Here is an 18332-nt window from a genome sequence, read left to right as displayed (position 1 = left end):
TTTAAAGAGTTTTGAAGAAAGATGATATTAGATTGAATGAACTGGGCCATGTGGTGACTTTGCAGAAGAGTAGTCTTTTCTTCCTCAGATAAGTTCACTGTAGAAAGCTGGTCTCAGGTAAGGAAGCAGAGATGGCAAACATGCAGAAAACAGCAGATAAGTCTGCTGAAGGAAAGGAGTGAGTAACCTACAGCACAATTATGAAATTTCAGGATATTAATAAAAACAGTTTGAGATCCTCAAAACCAGAAATGGGATAGCAATTGACTTCATACATGTCAAGTAAATCTAGCAACAGTCTTAGTGAAGCTGACGTAGTGTTTTTGCCATGAAAGTAAAGTATGCCCTATAGTAAAATATAACAGCACTATTCCTGAATTTCAAAATCAAAAAATTTGTCAGAAGTTTTTTTTTGGTTGGTTGGTTGGTTTGGTTTTTAACTCATCTTGGAATAAGAATGAGATGTGGAAGGAACATAATTTACATTTATCACCATGACCCAGTAGCAGCTCTGTATCTCTTTGTCTTCCTTTCTGAAGTGAAAAGAGCAATGTGCAAAATCCTCTGTGGAAAATCACTTTTTTCTACATACCTGTTTCCAAGCAGCTCCTGTGACAGGGGCTGGGTTATAGGGTATCAGGCTTAGTAGTCATAAGCTACTATCAAGCTTTACATGATAGAGAGGCTGAAGCCATAGTACTCGGGAATAGTTTTCTGTGCAACCTTTTCATGCCTCACAGTGCAGATCTGCAAATCTATTTACACAATAATTGCCTGTTTTTCTCTATACTGTGTTAGTTATTACCCCTCAGGCTTTGAATAGTTTGGGTTTCAAATAGTCACATTTAGCAATTTTGAAAGCTTGCATTTCAAATGTTCCTGTTTTATTTTTTTTTAGTTTTTAAAAGCATGCAAGAGGTCAAAGTTTGAAATGATCAAGCTTTGTAATGTCTCTCTAAAAAATCAAAATAAGTAGAGAGCTTGAGACTATTTTCTTATGCATTCCTACCTTCCTGGCCCAATGATGCTAAATATAATTTTAACAGAAGGTACATGGTCAGAGACGAGTCCCCCAGTTTCCTGTTATTAAGTTAACCTTGTTAAACATTACATTATTGTTTAACATAAGATAGGGGCTTCTGTTAATGCCATGGTGAATTATTAATAGGCAAAGCTAAGGTATTTTACCTTGTTAAGTGTAACTGCAGTGTGTTGAGACCAATATCTGGAGCCATGCATCAGAGCTAGAATTAGACATGGATTTCTTAAACCTGTAGTGGAGCAAAAATTCAATTAGTCTGCAACAGGCCAGTGTAATTAAAGTAGGTAGCAGTCATTTAGCGAAATGTGACACAGTCAGAGACTTAGAGGGCTTATAATAATGTAGTAACTGAACATAAAAACTACAAAAAAAAAAAAAATCTAAATAAACATTGCCTCTCTTGGCAAAGAATATTTAATCTTTGAGGTTCTCTGTCCACAAAAGGGGAGATGATCATGCAGTCTCACTGTAAACATGCATAGCTGTGATCAACTATGTTTATAATTAGCTATATCAAGCACTTCGTCTGAGATTTTAAAGCATTCTATGAGTGTAAGTACTGTTACCATATTTCCAGAAAGGAGAGGAACACAAACTTGTGTATGTATTGGATCTTATATCTCTTTCACAAAAACAAAACAAAACAAAACAAAAAATCTCAGACTGCAGAATGGACATGGAAATATGGATTCAGTTATGGAAATATTCAGTTATGACTTTTTTCTGGTAAGGTATAGAACTAATTATGTACTTTCACCATTTCAGTACCATTACCTTAAATTGGTCTGCAGAAATCCAGACCAAAAAAAATAAAATAAAAAAATTTAGTTGCCCTCTAAGAAACAAGTTTGAACTAGAATACAATATATGCTTAAATACTTGCAAAGATTTTGGGCCAAATCCTTTTATATTTGAGTCAGTTTTCTTCTCTATACTTCTAATCTATGTCTTAGGTAAGCTGTTAAGTAAGATGGAAGATGTGTAAAAATGCCCTAGGTTAATGGACACAGAAATTGAAGGGATTAGATTTTAAAGCTCTTCAGTACTTCATATAAGAGTGACCATAATGGACTGATAAGAACTCTAAAAGGCATTTGCTGAGCAAAGATACTTCCAAAGAAGGTTTTGGGATAAGCTAGAGACATCTCACAAGTGAGCCTGCTAGATCTAAGTGAGTGAATAAGGAAATCACTGATAAAAGCAGCATGCTAGCACCACTTCCAATCAAGGGAAAATGAAAGATTTATTTATTTTTTTTTTAACTTCAGTAAGAGTCTCTTTGAGCAATATATTAATATTCCTGACAGAGACACTGCTGAATGTTGCAAAATTTGCAGCAAACAGTAAGAGCCTCCACTGTCCACTCCCACTGTTAAGACTCATAAAATAAGTTTATTCAGGGTCCCACAAGGACCTCCAAACCTTGGAGGGATTTGCAGAGATTCACTGAAATCACAGTCACAGTATCTTTACTGAACACACTGGCAGGATGAGTGGTTTAATCAGCAGTTCTTTGAGAGACCCCATTTACTGTCTTATCATTCTTTACTATTTTTTCATTATCAATATTTTTGCAGGCTTTGGCAGAAAAAAACTCTTTCAAACTAGGAAAAAAAACAAACACCCACAAACATAAAGAACGTGTAACTTTTTCTTTTCTTTTCTTTTCTTTTCTTTTCTTTTCTTTTCTTTTCTTTTCTTTTCTTTTCTTTTCTTTTCTTTTCTTTTCTTTTCTTTTCCATATGTATAAATTTTAAATAAGGGATTAATTTCTGTTATGTATTCTGTTATATCTCCAGGTATTCAGAACAAATTATGAGCTTGTTTCTCTCAGCCTTCTGAACCCTCACCTCTTCCCTAGCTTTGCTGCTTGTCACCCAGAAACTTTGTGTAGCTCTCATAAGGTTTTTCTATTTAAAAGTACAGGCATGATAGCTGATATGAAGATAATGAACTGCTGTGCCTCCAGTTCAAACTGGGCTGCAGAGAGAAAGCTTACCTATAATGGCTCTGTTCCTTCAGAGAATAAATTCTGGAATCTAATGAACTCCAGTTCAATCTTAACAGAAAACAACTTTTTTACCAAGGGAACCTTTCCCAGGACTATGAATATTTATAATTTTAGGCTGAATTCTGGTATGGATATTTTAACAAAGTGCTTGAAGAAGATAGTAGTAGTCAGATAAAATTTTCCTTGCTTGGGTTGACTGGTGTAAGGAACTTCAGTCAAATTCCAACAACAGTAGTACAGTGCAGGAAGGGAAAGAGAAATAATTCTTCTGGACTCTTTATAGCCTACTCTGCAGTTGAATCATGCTCAAAGTGATGACTAAATAAAACTGGTTGTAGTGCATAAGTGCAGGCCTGAGCATGTATGTCTGTGCAGTGGGTACCACAGTCTAATTATACCTCAGTAGTCAGCCTGTTTGCTACTAACAATAAATCAAACTCTAATGGTTTCCCAATTTTATCAAAATATATCTCTGATCCTTATTTATAATAAAATGTATATTGTAATAGAATTTAAATTGTAATAGAATGTAAATTGTAATGAAATGTGGGGCTTCTCTACCTGAGATACTTCAGTTACATCTAATTTTTCAGCACATACCGAGTCCATACTACTGATGAAAATGACTGCTTTGCGTGGTAGCTGCCTTTGTGTGCCTCTAGGTGGAGATCCTATCCATTTAACTCAGCCCTCTGGAGAGAGCAGTGGGATGCTTCAAAAGGTAGATAGCAAATGTAGGCAGCTGCTTTGAAAAAACCTGCTTAAGTTACAAATTAAATGAGGAAGGTAGACAGACCACATTAAAAAAAAATAAAAATGTATTTTTTTTCCTGACATTTGTCAGATACTTGTTAATATCTTTTTTATTATTATTTTTTTTTCCTTATGAGCTCCCCATGCCAGGTATTTGTTTCATTGTCTGTGTGTAGTGCATATTCTAGTCTCTTACTCACATTTTGAGCTAGACCCTGCAGCACATGATGAACACAAATAGGCAGAACCTAGGAGAATGGGAGAGGAGGGGTTCACTATCATAAGATGCCAATTATCAGCAGAGTTATTGCACAGTTTCCACTGCAGGAGTTGGCCGATATGACATCTGGTACATCGACGTATTTCTTAGCTTTAGGCTTTTTGTTATGTTTCAATTTTTACTTCCTTACTCAGTGATTAGAGATGAGTGGTGACATCTTTGTACTAGGACACTGCAGGGGGCAGTCTTGCTGAATGTTTTTATATGGAGGATGAAGAAGTCACGACTTTCAGATGCTTTATTCATGTTATACCACCTTTCAAATGATGGATAACATTTTCTGAGATCTATACAATTCACAGTTTCAGCTTTACACTGCCTATATATAAATGTATGTTAAAGAGCTGTAGCTCTCTGCAGCTGCAGATACACTTTGAACACTCTCTTTAACTAGAGAACCCCAGTTCCCTAGTTAATTGGCAATGTGCACTGGGGGTGTGGACTAGGCTATGCATGGATATCATACAGAGAGGGCTTAAAAATAGCTTTTAGTTATGGATCATTGTTACACAACTGCATCTCTTCTTTTTGCACAGCCCAGCATTATGGGTTGTGAGATTCCTACAAGCCCTGCCCCATCCTCAGTTGACATGACATCTGGCTGTTCACTAGGGGCTTTTTCTTGCCTAACCAACCCCCTAAAGGAGTTCTGAAAATGATGTTAATAAAGCTCCCAATAAGTTTTCCCATTCCTTCTCTTCATTTCTTTTTTTACTACTTACTGCACCTTGGACATGTAGTGACACCCATTTGGAAGGCACTGAGGTGTCAGCCTCATGTTCCAGGATACTGTATTTTCAGCTGCTGTAAACATCAGGTGAAATGCCACAGAAACCAGACAATGTTGAGGACCTGAGGATAACAGCAGTAACCTCTTCCTTTCCCCTTAAAAACAGATTCATATTGTCTTTCTTACTCCAAAGACTTTGTGCTCGGATTTCTGTGTTATAAACTTCTATTGATCTCAACAACTAGATTTCCAGCTCCCCACACCCCAGCTACTGGGGAAAAAAAAAAAAAAAAAAAAAAAAAAAGGTCCGTTTTAGTTTTCTAAAGCTAAAGGGATCTGAACTATTTACTTGCCTGAAATGTAGCAAATACAAATTGAAGTCTTTTCAGTTGCTTTTCTGCAAATACCCTCCAGTGTGTAAATAGCTTTTCTAGGTTGAGGTGCAGAATACTGAAGGTGATACTCAAAGGGAATGAACTACTGTACTCTGTATGTCTTACTGTATGGGCAACCATATCATATACATGTATGTGTACTTTGGTACAGTTCCACAGGAGCAAAGAGAAAAGCCTTGCCATATCTTTGCCACAAGGCTTGGCTTTTTGCACACTTTGGGAGCAAGTGTTACTTATATCAAATCCTAGCAAGAAGAAGGTGACACATGAGTGACGGCACTTCTAGTCACAGAATCATAGAATATCCCAAGTTGTAAGGGACCCACAAGGACCATTGAGTCCAACTCCTGCCTCTACACAGGAACACCCCAAAATCAGACCAAGTGTCTGAGAGTGTTGTCCAAACACTTCTGGAACTCTGGCAGGCTCGGCAGGCTACTGCCCTGGAAGCCTGTTCCAGTCAGTGCCCAATTACCCTCTCAGTGAAGAACCTTTTGCTAACATCCAGCCTGAACCTTCCTTGTCACAGCTCTATGTCTTTAGTCCAGGAAGTAAAAATCCCTTTTTGTGAATCAGAAACTGTTAGATAAAAACATGACTGTGAAGCTTATTTTTCAGGTTTGCACAGTGCATTAAGTTGCAGGATTTAAAGTGGAATAATGTCAGCTGCCCAAAGACAGAACACAAATACTCTCTTGATTATCCAGGCCCTGAAAAATAAAGCCATACCTACAGCCAAAACTATACTTATAGGAAGATAATAGAGTAATTGTCTTAGTACCATTGGGTGACTATCAGCACAATAGTAATAGTAACAACAGCACAAATTTAGTAGAAATACATAATTATCCAGATCTTTGAGGAAATTGCTTCTTTTTAGTTGTTTCCTGAAACTAGAGCAATTGTATTTTTGTGTATGCTACCTATACTTTCCATTGTGTGATTCTGAATACAAACCAGTTGGGCCTATGACAATATATTCACCAGTTTTAGACTCTTGGAACAGCAGTGAGCAAGATGTGTTTAAGTGCTGTACAAATCTTCAGGCCCTGACAATAGCACTGAGGCAACAATGTTGATGCCAACACTGCCACCTACTCGAGTAAAATTTCCCACTGCTTTTGAGGGAGTATTTATGCTATTTTGTGTTACTGACACAATGTTAGTTTGCTTTTGTTAAAGCTCCATGACTCTGATTTCTTTATTGTTTAAAGATATGCACAGAAACTCTTTATTTCACCCTTAAGCACTCTTTAGGATGAGATGGGGAAAAGTAGATGCAGGCAGTCCCACAAAATATCTTTCTTTTTTTTTTTTTTTTTTTTTTTTTCTGCTAGGATGTGATTATTGTTGATTGAGAGGGAAAAAAAAAAGTGTATGAAAATAAGAAGAATGGACCACACAGAAGCAGTAGTATTTTCCAAAGCAGTTTCTAGTTTTAGATGGATTGCAGAAGGTAACCCATGCAGTGAAGATATTAGTCTTCTGATATTTGGGGATTTTCTGAAATGTATTTTTTACCAATAACCCAGACAAGATCTATCACTTCTCTTGAAGTCTGTAATAAATTCTGACAAATGTGCATAGTATATTTGTCATCGGCTTCGGGTTTTTGTTTCTCTCTTTTTTCACACTGTGGCTTTAAATGGAGCCAAGAATGAATTTAGAATCAAAACCAGTGCAGTTCAGAATCAAAATCAATTCAGGGAAATATACAAAACTTTCTTCTTGCTACAGAAAAAATAAAATCCGTTTTGCATATGTTTGGAATGGAGACAAACTGGATCAAAGGGGAATAACAGTTAGAAAATATTTTATTTTTGTTTAAGAGTTGAATGCTGAAAAATGCTTAAAGTAACAATGCACATAGATTGCTGGGTATTCCAATTTAAATCTTCAATATAATTTTCAGGTATAGATTATTTGCTTCCTCTTTTATGTCTTGACCTTTTTGCACTTTCAGAGGATTGAAAGAAGCCATTAAATCCTTATGATATTTAACTTTGCAACATAACATAACATAAAGGAAGGATTTATCTAACAAACCTTGACAGCCATAGCGTATCAGTCATTTTTTTTTCAGTGTAAACAACTCCATAGTCTGTTTTGTGACAGATGTTGATGATTTATTCTCAACAAAAAATTATAATGATTGCATCAAGATACATCTGCACTAAAGGGAATGGATCCTGTCAGGACAAGTGGAAAACAGTCAAGTCGGCAGGATGTAATTGATAAGTACCTTCTGTGTGCAGTTCACAATCTGAAGGGCAATATCTAGCCTTTACCACTTCCCTTTGCCTTCCCTTTTTTAGTCTGAATACCCCCAATGGCGTCATTTTGGTTCCTCACCCTTACCACAGTTCATATTTCCAATGAAATGGTTTACAGAAATAAATTTATGCACTAGCCCTTTGTTTTGCTGTTCCCAGTGACTGCTAGGGAGATAAATGAAGGACTGAGAAGCAGACCATGGCTGCCAGCATGCTCTGTGAAAGTATACTCCAGCCTGTGCCAGCCTATGCTGTGTTTTGAGTGAGGATGGGGATCCAGGTCAAACCATCTGTACCCTGCTTCTGCCTGTCCTGGCAGGCACTAACAGTAAAAAAGACCTGGCATCATACTACGCCAAAAGCGTACACTCTGTGAAACCCACTAAATCCCCCCATTCTGTCCCCAGCCCCAACCACAGAAAGGACAGGAATAATTTTCAGCAGTGCGAAAAAGCTCTTTAGAGAAGAGAAACTACTGTACTGAGAATGTTTCCCAACCACTTATCAAATATCAAACAATTAATTTTTTATATGTGGATTTCTCTGCCTTGGATATTTTCCATGCAATTATTATGGTGTTTACATTCCACAAACTCATATATTATAATATATATTTCAGAAAATGAACTTGGTTGTTTTCCAGGTCACAAGAGAAGCTTCTTGCCTTTTCTGGCTATTCTCTGTTTAGCAAGAATGCACTTAGTATACAAGAATAAATTATGGTAGCCCATGGGAGTCAGTGCCATATTGTGCAACTCATAGAAATACCCATGGGCTTGCAGAAGAGAGCTCTGTTTGTTCAAGAACAAGATCTGGTACTTCTCATAATGGGAGGTCATATTACCTTAAAATGCCTCTGCCTGTAGGTCTGCCTGATGAGTAACATCTGTTCCCATAACAACTGCCTCTCCAGCAGGAGAGACAGACTCTGTGGCATGACAAAAATAAAAATAGTCCACAGTACTGTTCTGAGGGAGCAAGCGGCCCAGCCCCAGTAAGGGAGAGAAACCTCCTTACAGGTGTGATTCAAACCCTACTGGGGCCAGCAGGAAACAGTCCAGCAGATTCAGGGCATCTTGCATTAGGAGGTAAGAATATTCCTGTCTCTGCTCATATGTGTAGAATGGTAGTTCTATACAGAGTGATGAGAGATGTCGGTTGAAATCAAATGTTCTGTAAGTTCTCATCAGCATACACAGGAAAATGTGATTCACTTTACAATCATATTGACACAAGAAAAGAAATATTTTACTGTCATATGTGATGGCAGAATTCACCTCTGTGTTTTTCCATACCTAGGAAAGCCATGGCAGTCAATTTAATTTGCAGTGTAGGACTATCAGTCTTCCTATGACAGGACAGCTTCATGCAAAAGGAAATAATTGAGAAAGGGATTCCTCTGTTTTACTTCCATTCAGAAGAATACAGTGAAATTCTATTCTTGACAAGTAAAACCAGGTTTTAGCTCTCATTCAGCTTCTTGCACCCCAGATAATAAAATCAGGGGAATTACCAATATTTCCATTGAAACTGGGTAAAAAATTCAGCTGAGAAAATTTAGGAATAAAGTTAACTGGGAGGTAGTAATTTGATTTCACAAGTTTCAAGGTTTTAAAATGAATTTTAGTGCTCCAGTGGAATAAAAACAAAATTCTTAACATTTTGTCACAATGAAATTGTAGAGAAACATCTGTCTTCTTATCGTAAAGCTTTTTTTTTTTTTCCTACTCAGATTCTCTCTCACCCTCTTCCCTTCTTTTTCCAGCTTCTCTTGCTCTCTCTCTCACTCTGTCACCAGAGGTAGCTGCCGAACCCTGGATCACAAACTCTTTTCAGGTGAAATATTTTTGAAATCAATACATTTTTGTGGGTTATTTCATCTTTTCATCAAAAATGCTTTTGGTCAAAAATGTTCATAAACAACCCTGCTTGGAAGAAGTCCCCAAAAATTGATAGCTTACACATCTGGCTGGATAGCCAGCTGCTCAACTGTGAGGCTGGGGCTGAAAAATATATGCTGAATTGCTGAACTGAGAGTCCTATAGATTAAAGATGTCTGGGGTATTCTCATGTCTATTTTTTGAACCAAGAATAAATTCTGCTGCATTCCCCTTGGAATGTCTTACCTTGCAAAACACGTATTTAAATAAGCATTTCTCCTCACAGCTTTTTGTTTCTTTGAAACTCATCCCAAGGATTTTAGGGATGTACCTGTGATTAACTAGTAGGAAAAAGTGTCTGTCTAGCCTTATGTTCCTATATTTATCATGTGCCCACCTCACCATGGAACTGGCTAAAAAATCTCATCTGTTTTAAAAGTAAAGACAAATGCATAAGCCTTATCTACTGCCAGTCATATCTCTTTAAGTAAAAATTGTGAGATTATGAAGTCCACTCAACCAGAGAACCTTCACCCTGGTGTAGCATCTTGACTTTTCCACAGAAACGGACTTGCTTATTTTTCTTAGAGTTCACAAGGGTTTTTGCTGTTGTGCTGACATTTCACATCATCTTTTTCCTTTTGCATCTGAAAGAAAGTATGCAGTTCTAAAATGACAATGAAAATGCTTCGCTCCAAGTGACATGGAGCATCAACAGGCTTGTCACAGAGAACAGAGAAGTATTTCCCTGAAGTATAAAGGAGCCAAACATAATATAATATTGTTTTTTTCAGTCTTCATTAGATTGTACCCCCACTTTTAGAATCTCAGTCTTAAAGAAGTGATAACCTATGGGTGGGAAAAAAAAAAAAAAAAAAAAAAAAAGGAAAAAAAAAAAAGGAAAATATTCCAATTAGAAACAATCTAACTTCTCTGTCACATCTGGCCTTCATGCCTCAATAATCCCTTGAGCAGAGCTCATAAATAATGAGAGCTAGGAGACTGGCTGTACAATTCCAGTGCATTCTATTGATTTCCAAGGGATGCACAAAAGGATAGTACATATCCTTAAGGCAAAAGCATTTGCTGTTTTGTTGTTCTTCTATCAAATATATATTGCTAGTATTTTAATTAAAATTTATTGAGTACTGCCGATAGGTATACAGGGCACAAAAAGAGTTGTTCTGTATGAACAGAACTGATTTTATCTGTTTCTTTCTTTACCCTTTCCCTGCTATCCATTTTATACCTTTTGTCATAGCTTTGTGTGATATAAATTAAAAATATTATGATTTAAAATAAATAAATAAATGAGGCAAGTACAAGTGAGCAAGCATCAAGAATTTGTGCCTCGTGACAGGACGAGGGGGAATGGGCTAAAATTGCGCCAGGGGTTTTTTAGGTTGGATATTGGGAAAAACTTCTTTACTGAGAGGGTTGGAATGGGCTTCCCATGGAAGTGGTTGAGTCACAATCCCTGGAGTTCTTTAAAAGACATTTAGATGTAGAACTTAGTGATATGGTTTAGTGGAGGACTTGTTAGTGTTAGGTCAGAGGTTGGACTCGATGATCTTGAGGTCTCTTCCAACCTAGACAATTCTGTGATTCTGTGAGATTCTGTGAATTTTATCATGTTTAAAAAAAAAACAAAAAAAAAAAAAAAAAAAAAAAAAAAAAAAAAAAAAAAACTTTTGCTAGGCACAAATGCCAAGGGGATGTACAAAACCATTTTGATTTCACTGAAAAAAAAAAAAAAAGAAAAGAGAGAGAAAGAAAAATAAAAAATGATTTGTAAACATCTATCTAGACGGCCAGATCCACAGCTGAGGTGAGTCTACCAATTCTGTTGACTTTAATAGATCTGCCCCTTTTTTGTTTATCAGAAGACTAATAACTTCAGTTTGGCATAATGGTAAAATCTTTGCAATTTATGGGAGAAAAATAAAATTAAAAAAAAAAAAAAGAGGTAACAACAGTGCAAGAAAATTAGGGAGAGAGATTACACAAACTTGCTCCATGAACCTTAAAAAAGCATACCCAGCAGGAACATGAAGGAAAGATGGAACCATAAGTCACTTTCTCATGATTCAACTCATGGTAAATCACATCTTCACCTTGGGTTATAAGAATAAGGACTTCAGGGCTGTATTTTTTTTTTTTTTCTTGGAGGTGGCTTGAAATGAGCAAACTGAATATTTATATTAGTAGGGAAGGAATCAATACACAGATCTTGTTACAAAATTTTCAAGTCATTCCTAGTTTTATAACTAGGCAAAGAGAAAAATTGATGGGACAACTTAAAAATCTAGACATGGATTCAAATATAGTGCTTTTGTCACACTTCTACAGAAATCCTTTTTTCTATGTTATTCCAAAGGGGATATTATATGTTGCAATGTGTTTTCATTAGCACAAGAAGAATGATCCTTCTGCACTCGATCTCCTACCTTTAAATTCTTTCCAAATAGTTTTCCTGGAATCCATTTCCTAAAGGTAAAGGGACTGATTTCATAATGGTATATGTTTTCTTTTCTTTCCTCTGCAGGCTTAAGTGATAATTGAGTATCTTGTTAGCAGCACAGAAATGAATAACTCAACGTACATAAACTCTTCCACTGAAAATGTGATGGCTCTGGAGAGCCCCTATAAAACTGTTGAGGTGGTCTTCATTGTCCTGGTAGCAGGATCTCTCAGTTTAGTCACCATAATTGGGAACATCCTGGTCATGGTGTCAATCAAAGTCAACAGGCACCTGCAGACTGTCAACAACTATTTCCTGTTCAGCTTGGCCTGTGCAGACTTGATCATTGGCATCTTTTCCATGAACCTGTATACACTCTACACTGTGATAGGCTACTGGCCCTTAGGGCCTGTGGTGTGTGACCTCTGGCTGGCTCTTGACTATGTGGTCAGCAATGCCTCTGTAATGAACCTCCTTATTATCAGTTTTGACAGATACTTTTGTGTCACCAAGCCTCTGACATATCCTGTAAAGCGGACCACTAAGATGGCAGGCATGATGATTGCAGCTGCGTGGGTGCTGTCCTTCATCCTGTGGGCCCCTGCAATTCTCTTCTGGCAGTTCATAGTAGGAGGAAGGACTGTCCCTGACAAGGATTGCTATATCCAGTTTTTTTCCAACCCTGCTGTCACTTTTGGCACTGCCATTGCAGCTTTCTATTTACCTGTTATCATCATGACTGTTCTTTATTGGCAAATCTCTCGAGCCAGCAAGAGTCGGATAAAGAAAGGGAAAAAAGAAGCTGCTCAAAACCAGGATCCAGTTTCCCCCAGCCTTGTTCAAGGTAAAATAGTGAAACCAAACAATAACAACATCCCAACCAGTGGGGATGGATTGGAGCACAACAAAATTCAGAACGGAAAAACCACTGGAGAAACTGCGATGGAGAACTGTGTTCAGGGGGAGGAGAAGGACAGCTCCAATGACTCCACCTCAGTCAGTGTGGTTGCTTCCAACATGAAAGAGGATGAATCTGCCAAAGATGCCAGCCAGACTTCTGCTTCCCAAGACCATCTCAAAGTGGAGAACTCCAAGCTGACATGCATCAGGATAGTCACGAAGTCTCAAAAGGGTGACAGTTGTGCTCCCACAAACACCACCGTAGAGATAGTAGGCACCAATGGAGAGGAAAAACAGAATAGTGTAGCCCGGAAAATTGTCAAGATGACGAAGCAGCCTGCCAAAAAGAAACCACCTCCTTCTAGAGAGAAAAAAGTAACAAGGACCATCCTGGCTATCCTGCTGGCCTTCATCATCACCTGGACCCCATACAACGTGATGGTGCTCATCAACAGTTTCTGCACATCCTGCATCCCTGGTACTGTATGGACCATAGGTTACTGGCTCTGTTATATCAACAGCACCATCAACCCTGCTTGTTATGCGCTCTGCAATGCTACTTTCAAGAAGACGTTTAAGCACCTTCTTATGTGCCATTACAAGAATATAGGAGCTACAAGGTAAAAATAATAAAATAATAAAAAGAATAAAAATAATAACAGAAAAGGTGAAGAATTTTGAAATTAAATAATAAAGCAAACAAATAACAATGCCATAGCACTTTATGCTCTACTATGGAATGTGCAATCCAGGATGTTAGTGGAAATATTGAGATGGGGCATCTGCTCCACTCCTGAGAACTACACTTAAAACTGTTTTGTGTTTTGTTTTTTTGTTTTGTTTTGTTTTGTTTTAATTATTGACAATAAATCTTGAGGACATGGGGATGTTTTGAGGAGTTATTCAAGTATATGGTCTGGAGGCACAGTTACTTTCTGAGAGTATTTTGCAGAAGGGCTTTAGAATCTATGCGTTTTTTTGTTTTGTTTTGTTTTTTGTCATTGTGTATAAAATATCTATTTTTTTTTCTGTGTGTTTAAGAGGTATTCATATACGGAAAAGAAATGAGGTAACTTTTAAAATAACTATGTGGAAGAAGTATATAGGCTTGGAAGAACTTTACATAATCCAAATCATAACAAAAAGTTTCCAAAGCTCAAGGTTGTCTAAAGTTTTTGTCTATGTAATCTGAAAACCTTAATGTTATGTAAATCATGCTGAAAGATATTTTATGTTGTTTATGATGCTCCCATTTCCAAAACTGCATCATTTATGAAAGCATAATTCTGCTCAACATGTAACCATTGCCTAACATCTGTATCAAAGTCTGCTACTTGTCCCCTTCTAGGGGATTTTGTCCCATGATCTCTCCACCAAGTAAAAATAAAAGTGAAAAAAGACATCCTTTCCAGATTGCTAAATCCCAGGATTGTTTCAGCATCCATGTAAACCCAAGCTTCTGAGACTATTTTGTTCACTTTGTTTGTCATATGAAATCTGCCCATGGATTTGTCTTTCACCTCCATCAACCTTCCCCTCCCTTTTGTACTTTCTTTAAGATGCAAAGACTGTATATCAAAAGAAGTTGTAAATTCCAAGGTCTCATCAGATCAGCCACGATGGTGGCCAAATGAAGGGCCTCAGCTGAAGCATAGAAACAAGCTTATTACTAGGAAAATAGAGATTACATCCTTTACAGTTGGATGTACAGATGAGGATGTATGTTTAGGGGCTACAGAATGAATAGTCGATATTAGATGACTATGCTCTTGACCACCCAAAAGGTGATTCTCATTCACTTACTGATGAAAAAAATGAGATTTACTGATATGCCCACATAGATCTTGCTCTGCCTAAGACCTTAGTGTGAAACCAGGGTCCTACCTAGGTGTATCCTGTACAAGATGTTTACTTTGTGGAAAAGATATTAGCTATTTTGCCTTTTGTACCACCTAGGAGCAATATTTTCACCATATGCCAAGGGATAATACTAATAAAAAGGCAGAGAAGAAATCAGAAATTACTAAAAAACAGATACTGAAATAGTCTGGAAGAGGGGCTGGTAAGAGCCATGTTCAAATATTTTCCGTTACTCTGTACCAGCTCAAATCCAGATTCTTTCTACCTGACAAAGAATTTTTTATTTCAATATTTGACATTTATTGTAGCACAACTGAGCACTGTGTAGAGAGGTCAAAGTATATCAGATTACTGAAAACAGATATTGTCTGTGAGTGTTACATATTCCAGTTACCTCCTTCTTTGTAACTCTCACTTCCAGGCACTAGTGAAGTTACACCTACACATTCTGTTATCCAAAAAGTAGCTTGCTGCATAGACAGTCTTCTGAGAGATTGTATTATGGAGTGAAAGCCACCAACCAACTGAGACACTAAAGCATTTTGTTATTTCATGTTAACACATAAGAGTCTTCCAAAATACACTTTAGAATAGAAGCATTCAAGATTGTGGGAAAATTAATCTTGCAGGCTGAAGTTTTACATTTGACAAGCTTATTGGAAGAGAGTGTTGAAGCACTTTGGCAATCTGACAATTTTAATATTTCAAAGTACAGGTTCCTAGAAGAAATGGAAAATGAAGAAGATTAAACTGCAGTAAATTAAGGCCACATTAAATTTAGGATTAATACGTCTTACTATGCATTCATTGATTTTATACATCTAGTGACTTCATCCTAATGCATCTAAGTGTCTCCATGCAGCCAAGGATCTAATTTTGCAACCCTCACTCACATCAAGCCACATTTGCTATCATAAACTTCAACTTACTGCTTGTAAGGAAAAATTACTCAGTGGTAAGGTTTGCAAAATCGAGTGCAACTTGTCTTTCAAAACCCAATCCACTAGGCTTACATTGACAGGTCAAGAGAAAGAGTTACATGATCATTTCTACATCATTCATTCTCTTAGAGAGTTAAAAATCCAGGTGAGGGGGGGAGTTAATTTTCTAAATCTTATTTCTTTAGAAATTTTCACAAAAGAAACTCACCTGTTCCTTTCAGAATGTAATGAAGATATTAATAGCACATACACATAAAATGGGAAAAATGTTTTGATTATTATTTCACCTTATAGCTTCCATTTCCCAGCAGGTGTGTAAATGATTTATTCTCTCCATTGAAGCTTTCACTTTTTCATAAATGATGAATTTTTCCAACAGCTGAGGACTCTTCTACAGGTTAAGTGTAAAATTAATGTGATATTATGACACTCAACACACCATGCAGAAACAGATTTATTTTGGGGCCAACATTCATGAAACAAAGAGTGACAGACTAGTGTGAAATTTTCTGGAATTTTTCCTTAGAATCACCCCCACTTTTGATACTTTTGATCCTTTTGAAAAGGCAAAATTCTTTTTTTGTGTCTGTATTATTGCATATTTAAATGTTTGCAAGAGACATAATCCTGTGTGTTTCCACCTTGTTCTATGGTACATCAACATTTTCATCTGATTGAAAATGTAAAAATACATGAAATAATGTACTTACACATGTACAGACAGGCATGCAAAGACACACCAACATGTTTTATATACGTGGAAAATAATCATCTAACTCTCAAGATGTTGTATGTGATTATTGTGTCTACGTTGTGCTCGATGGCAGCTGGTGGGATTTGCAGAGCCAGCTCATACTAATGACATTCTGTATCCTGTCCTGAAGGTAGAGAGGATGGCAGAGCCTGGGAACTTCTCAGGTCTGTGGCTGGTCATGGCTCAGTAAGATAAAACAGAGAATAATCTTTCAGGACCACAGAAGAAATTGTCCTTTTGAACATCTCTCGAGCTCTCATCTCTTTGCTTTCTGTCCCAAACAACATTCAATAGGTTTCACTTCCCTTCTGAAAGATAGTTCTGCAAGATGTAGATGTCGGTTTCGAAGAGCAGCGCTCCCTGGGTACCTCTTCTGGCTTCCCTGGATGTTACCTGCGCCCCATCCACCCTATGGCCCCTAGTGGCTCCGCTGCTGGTGCTGCCACATCTTCATCCTGGGCTTGGCCAGAGGATGCACTGGTCACTTTGGTTTCACATAGAAATTGAGAAAACTGTGAGGATGAATCATGAAAGAAAAAAAAAAAAAAAAAAAACCTGCAGCGCACACTTCTCACCCTCTCCTTATCATCCTCTTAATCTTTTCCAGAAGCAGCTAAAACCAAAAAGGCCCAATCCTTCACAGTATCTGTGCTGCAGCAGGGTTTGTCCCATTGGCAGCCCATTGGGGGTGAACCATTCTGTCATGGGCCATCCCTTCTTTCTCTGTCCAAGGAGAGGACAACAGCCTGGAGATGTGTCAGTCCAACTGGCACCTTCTCTGAGTTTTAAAGACAACTGTGGTTAAAAAGAAAAAGGAAAAAAAAAAAAAAAAAAAAAAAAAAAAAAAAAAAAAGAGAGAGAAGAAAAAGAAGAACAAAAAGGGAGAGAGATAAAGAAGAAGCTGAAGCAATATTGAGAAATTTGTTTTCCAGTGTGTACAAAACCTGAGGAAAATTTGTCAGCTGTTTTGTTTGGATTTTTCATTTGATTTATTAGAAATCATGGGGATTCATTTGGAGACAGCAGTGTTTGAACATTGCCTGATGAAAAATAGTCCAAAGCCAACAAACGCATTTATATAGGTCACATTTCTTTCTTATAGGTCTTTCTTTCTTTCTGGTTTGCCTCTCAAATTCTCATGGGGGCAGAAGTTTTCAAATGGACCCCAGAGATCAGTTGTTTGTTATCCACAATGCAATGGGAACAAAAGCAACAGTTAAATCTATCATCCCTCTGTTTTATATCCTTCTGGTGGAAGAAAACATGTTGACAAGAGGAGGCCTCTTGTGGTTGGAGTGAGAACAGCCCACCCACTATTAAGAAGACTTCTGCTTGTCACAGTTGCTCCTGACCATCACAAATCGGAAAGAGGCAGAAGAGTATGGACCCTTTTTTGCTTTGATTTGTTTCATCTCCTGATGGATTTGAACACGTCCCTTGCCTGTGCTGCAGTAAGGCTTGCTATTAAACTCACTTCCACAGATTTTTTTTTATTTATTTTTTTTTTAATGTTGATCCCTGCTCTCCATTCCTATTGATGTGGCAGCTGCATGGGTAGAGAGCACCTGGTTTCTCCAATGTCACTGAGGTGGCACACTTTGAGTTTTTCTTCTCAGAAAACAACACCTCACCTGGCCACTCCTGTTACCAAAATCATTTCTGGTACTGGCCTTGCAGGACCAAGTTTCTAAAGCGTCCCCACAGCCACATTATGATGCAAGGTTGGCATTATGCAGTTGGTGGGAGGCAGAAAACATGCTGCTAAGAATTGTTTTCCTTCCCTAACCTTACAAAAATTCCTAAACATCTTTATTTTTTTTTTTTGACAAATCAGGATGCTTCCTGTGCAAAGCCAAACTATTGTGAAAGAAACAGCAGGAAAATCATCTCTGGGTTGGGGAGTGGGAGAGAGGTTGTCGACAGGTCTAGAGTCTAGTAGCCTTAGATATTTTTAATCTCTCCTCCTGGATGGCTCTGTACTCACAGTTGACAGCAAGGTAAAGAGTAGAAACTGATCAGCTAAAAAGATTTTTCCCTTTTTTCCCCTCTGGA

The 18332-nt window shown here is 37.5% G+C and overlaps 1 protein-coding gene across 3 annotated transcripts in view; it reads left to right on the top strand.

Moving 5' to 3' along the window:
• Positions 1–16848, top strand: part of CHRM2 (cholinergic receptor muscarinic 2) — a 106625-nt gene extending 89777 nt beyond the window's left edge. For 2 of the 3 annotated variants that reach the window (XM_032207373.1, XM_032207371.1), the window contains one exon: positions 11910–16848. In XM_032207373.1, coding sequence (XP_032063264.1) covers positions 11949–13349 — 1401 coding nt within the window. In that variant the 5' untranslated portion in view covers positions 11910–11948 and the 3' untranslated portion in view covers positions 13350–16848. Of the gene's footprint in view, positions 1–9250; positions 9321–11909 lie in introns of those variants that run through there. The other variant, XM_032207374.1, reaches the window with a different exon arrangement.
• The last annotated feature ends 1484 nt before the right edge of the window (positions 16849–18332 follow it).

Source organism: Aythya fuligula, chromosome 1, assembly GCF_009819795.1.
Source record: "Aythya fuligula isolate bAytFul2 chromosome 1, bAytFul2.pri, whole genome shotgun sequence".
NCBI classification, from domain to species: Eukaryota; Metazoa; Chordata; class Aves; order Anseriformes; family Anatidae; genus Aythya; species Aythya fuligula.
Note: the sequence above shows the minus strand (reverse complement) of the source record. Positions and strands in the feature narration are given on the sequence as shown.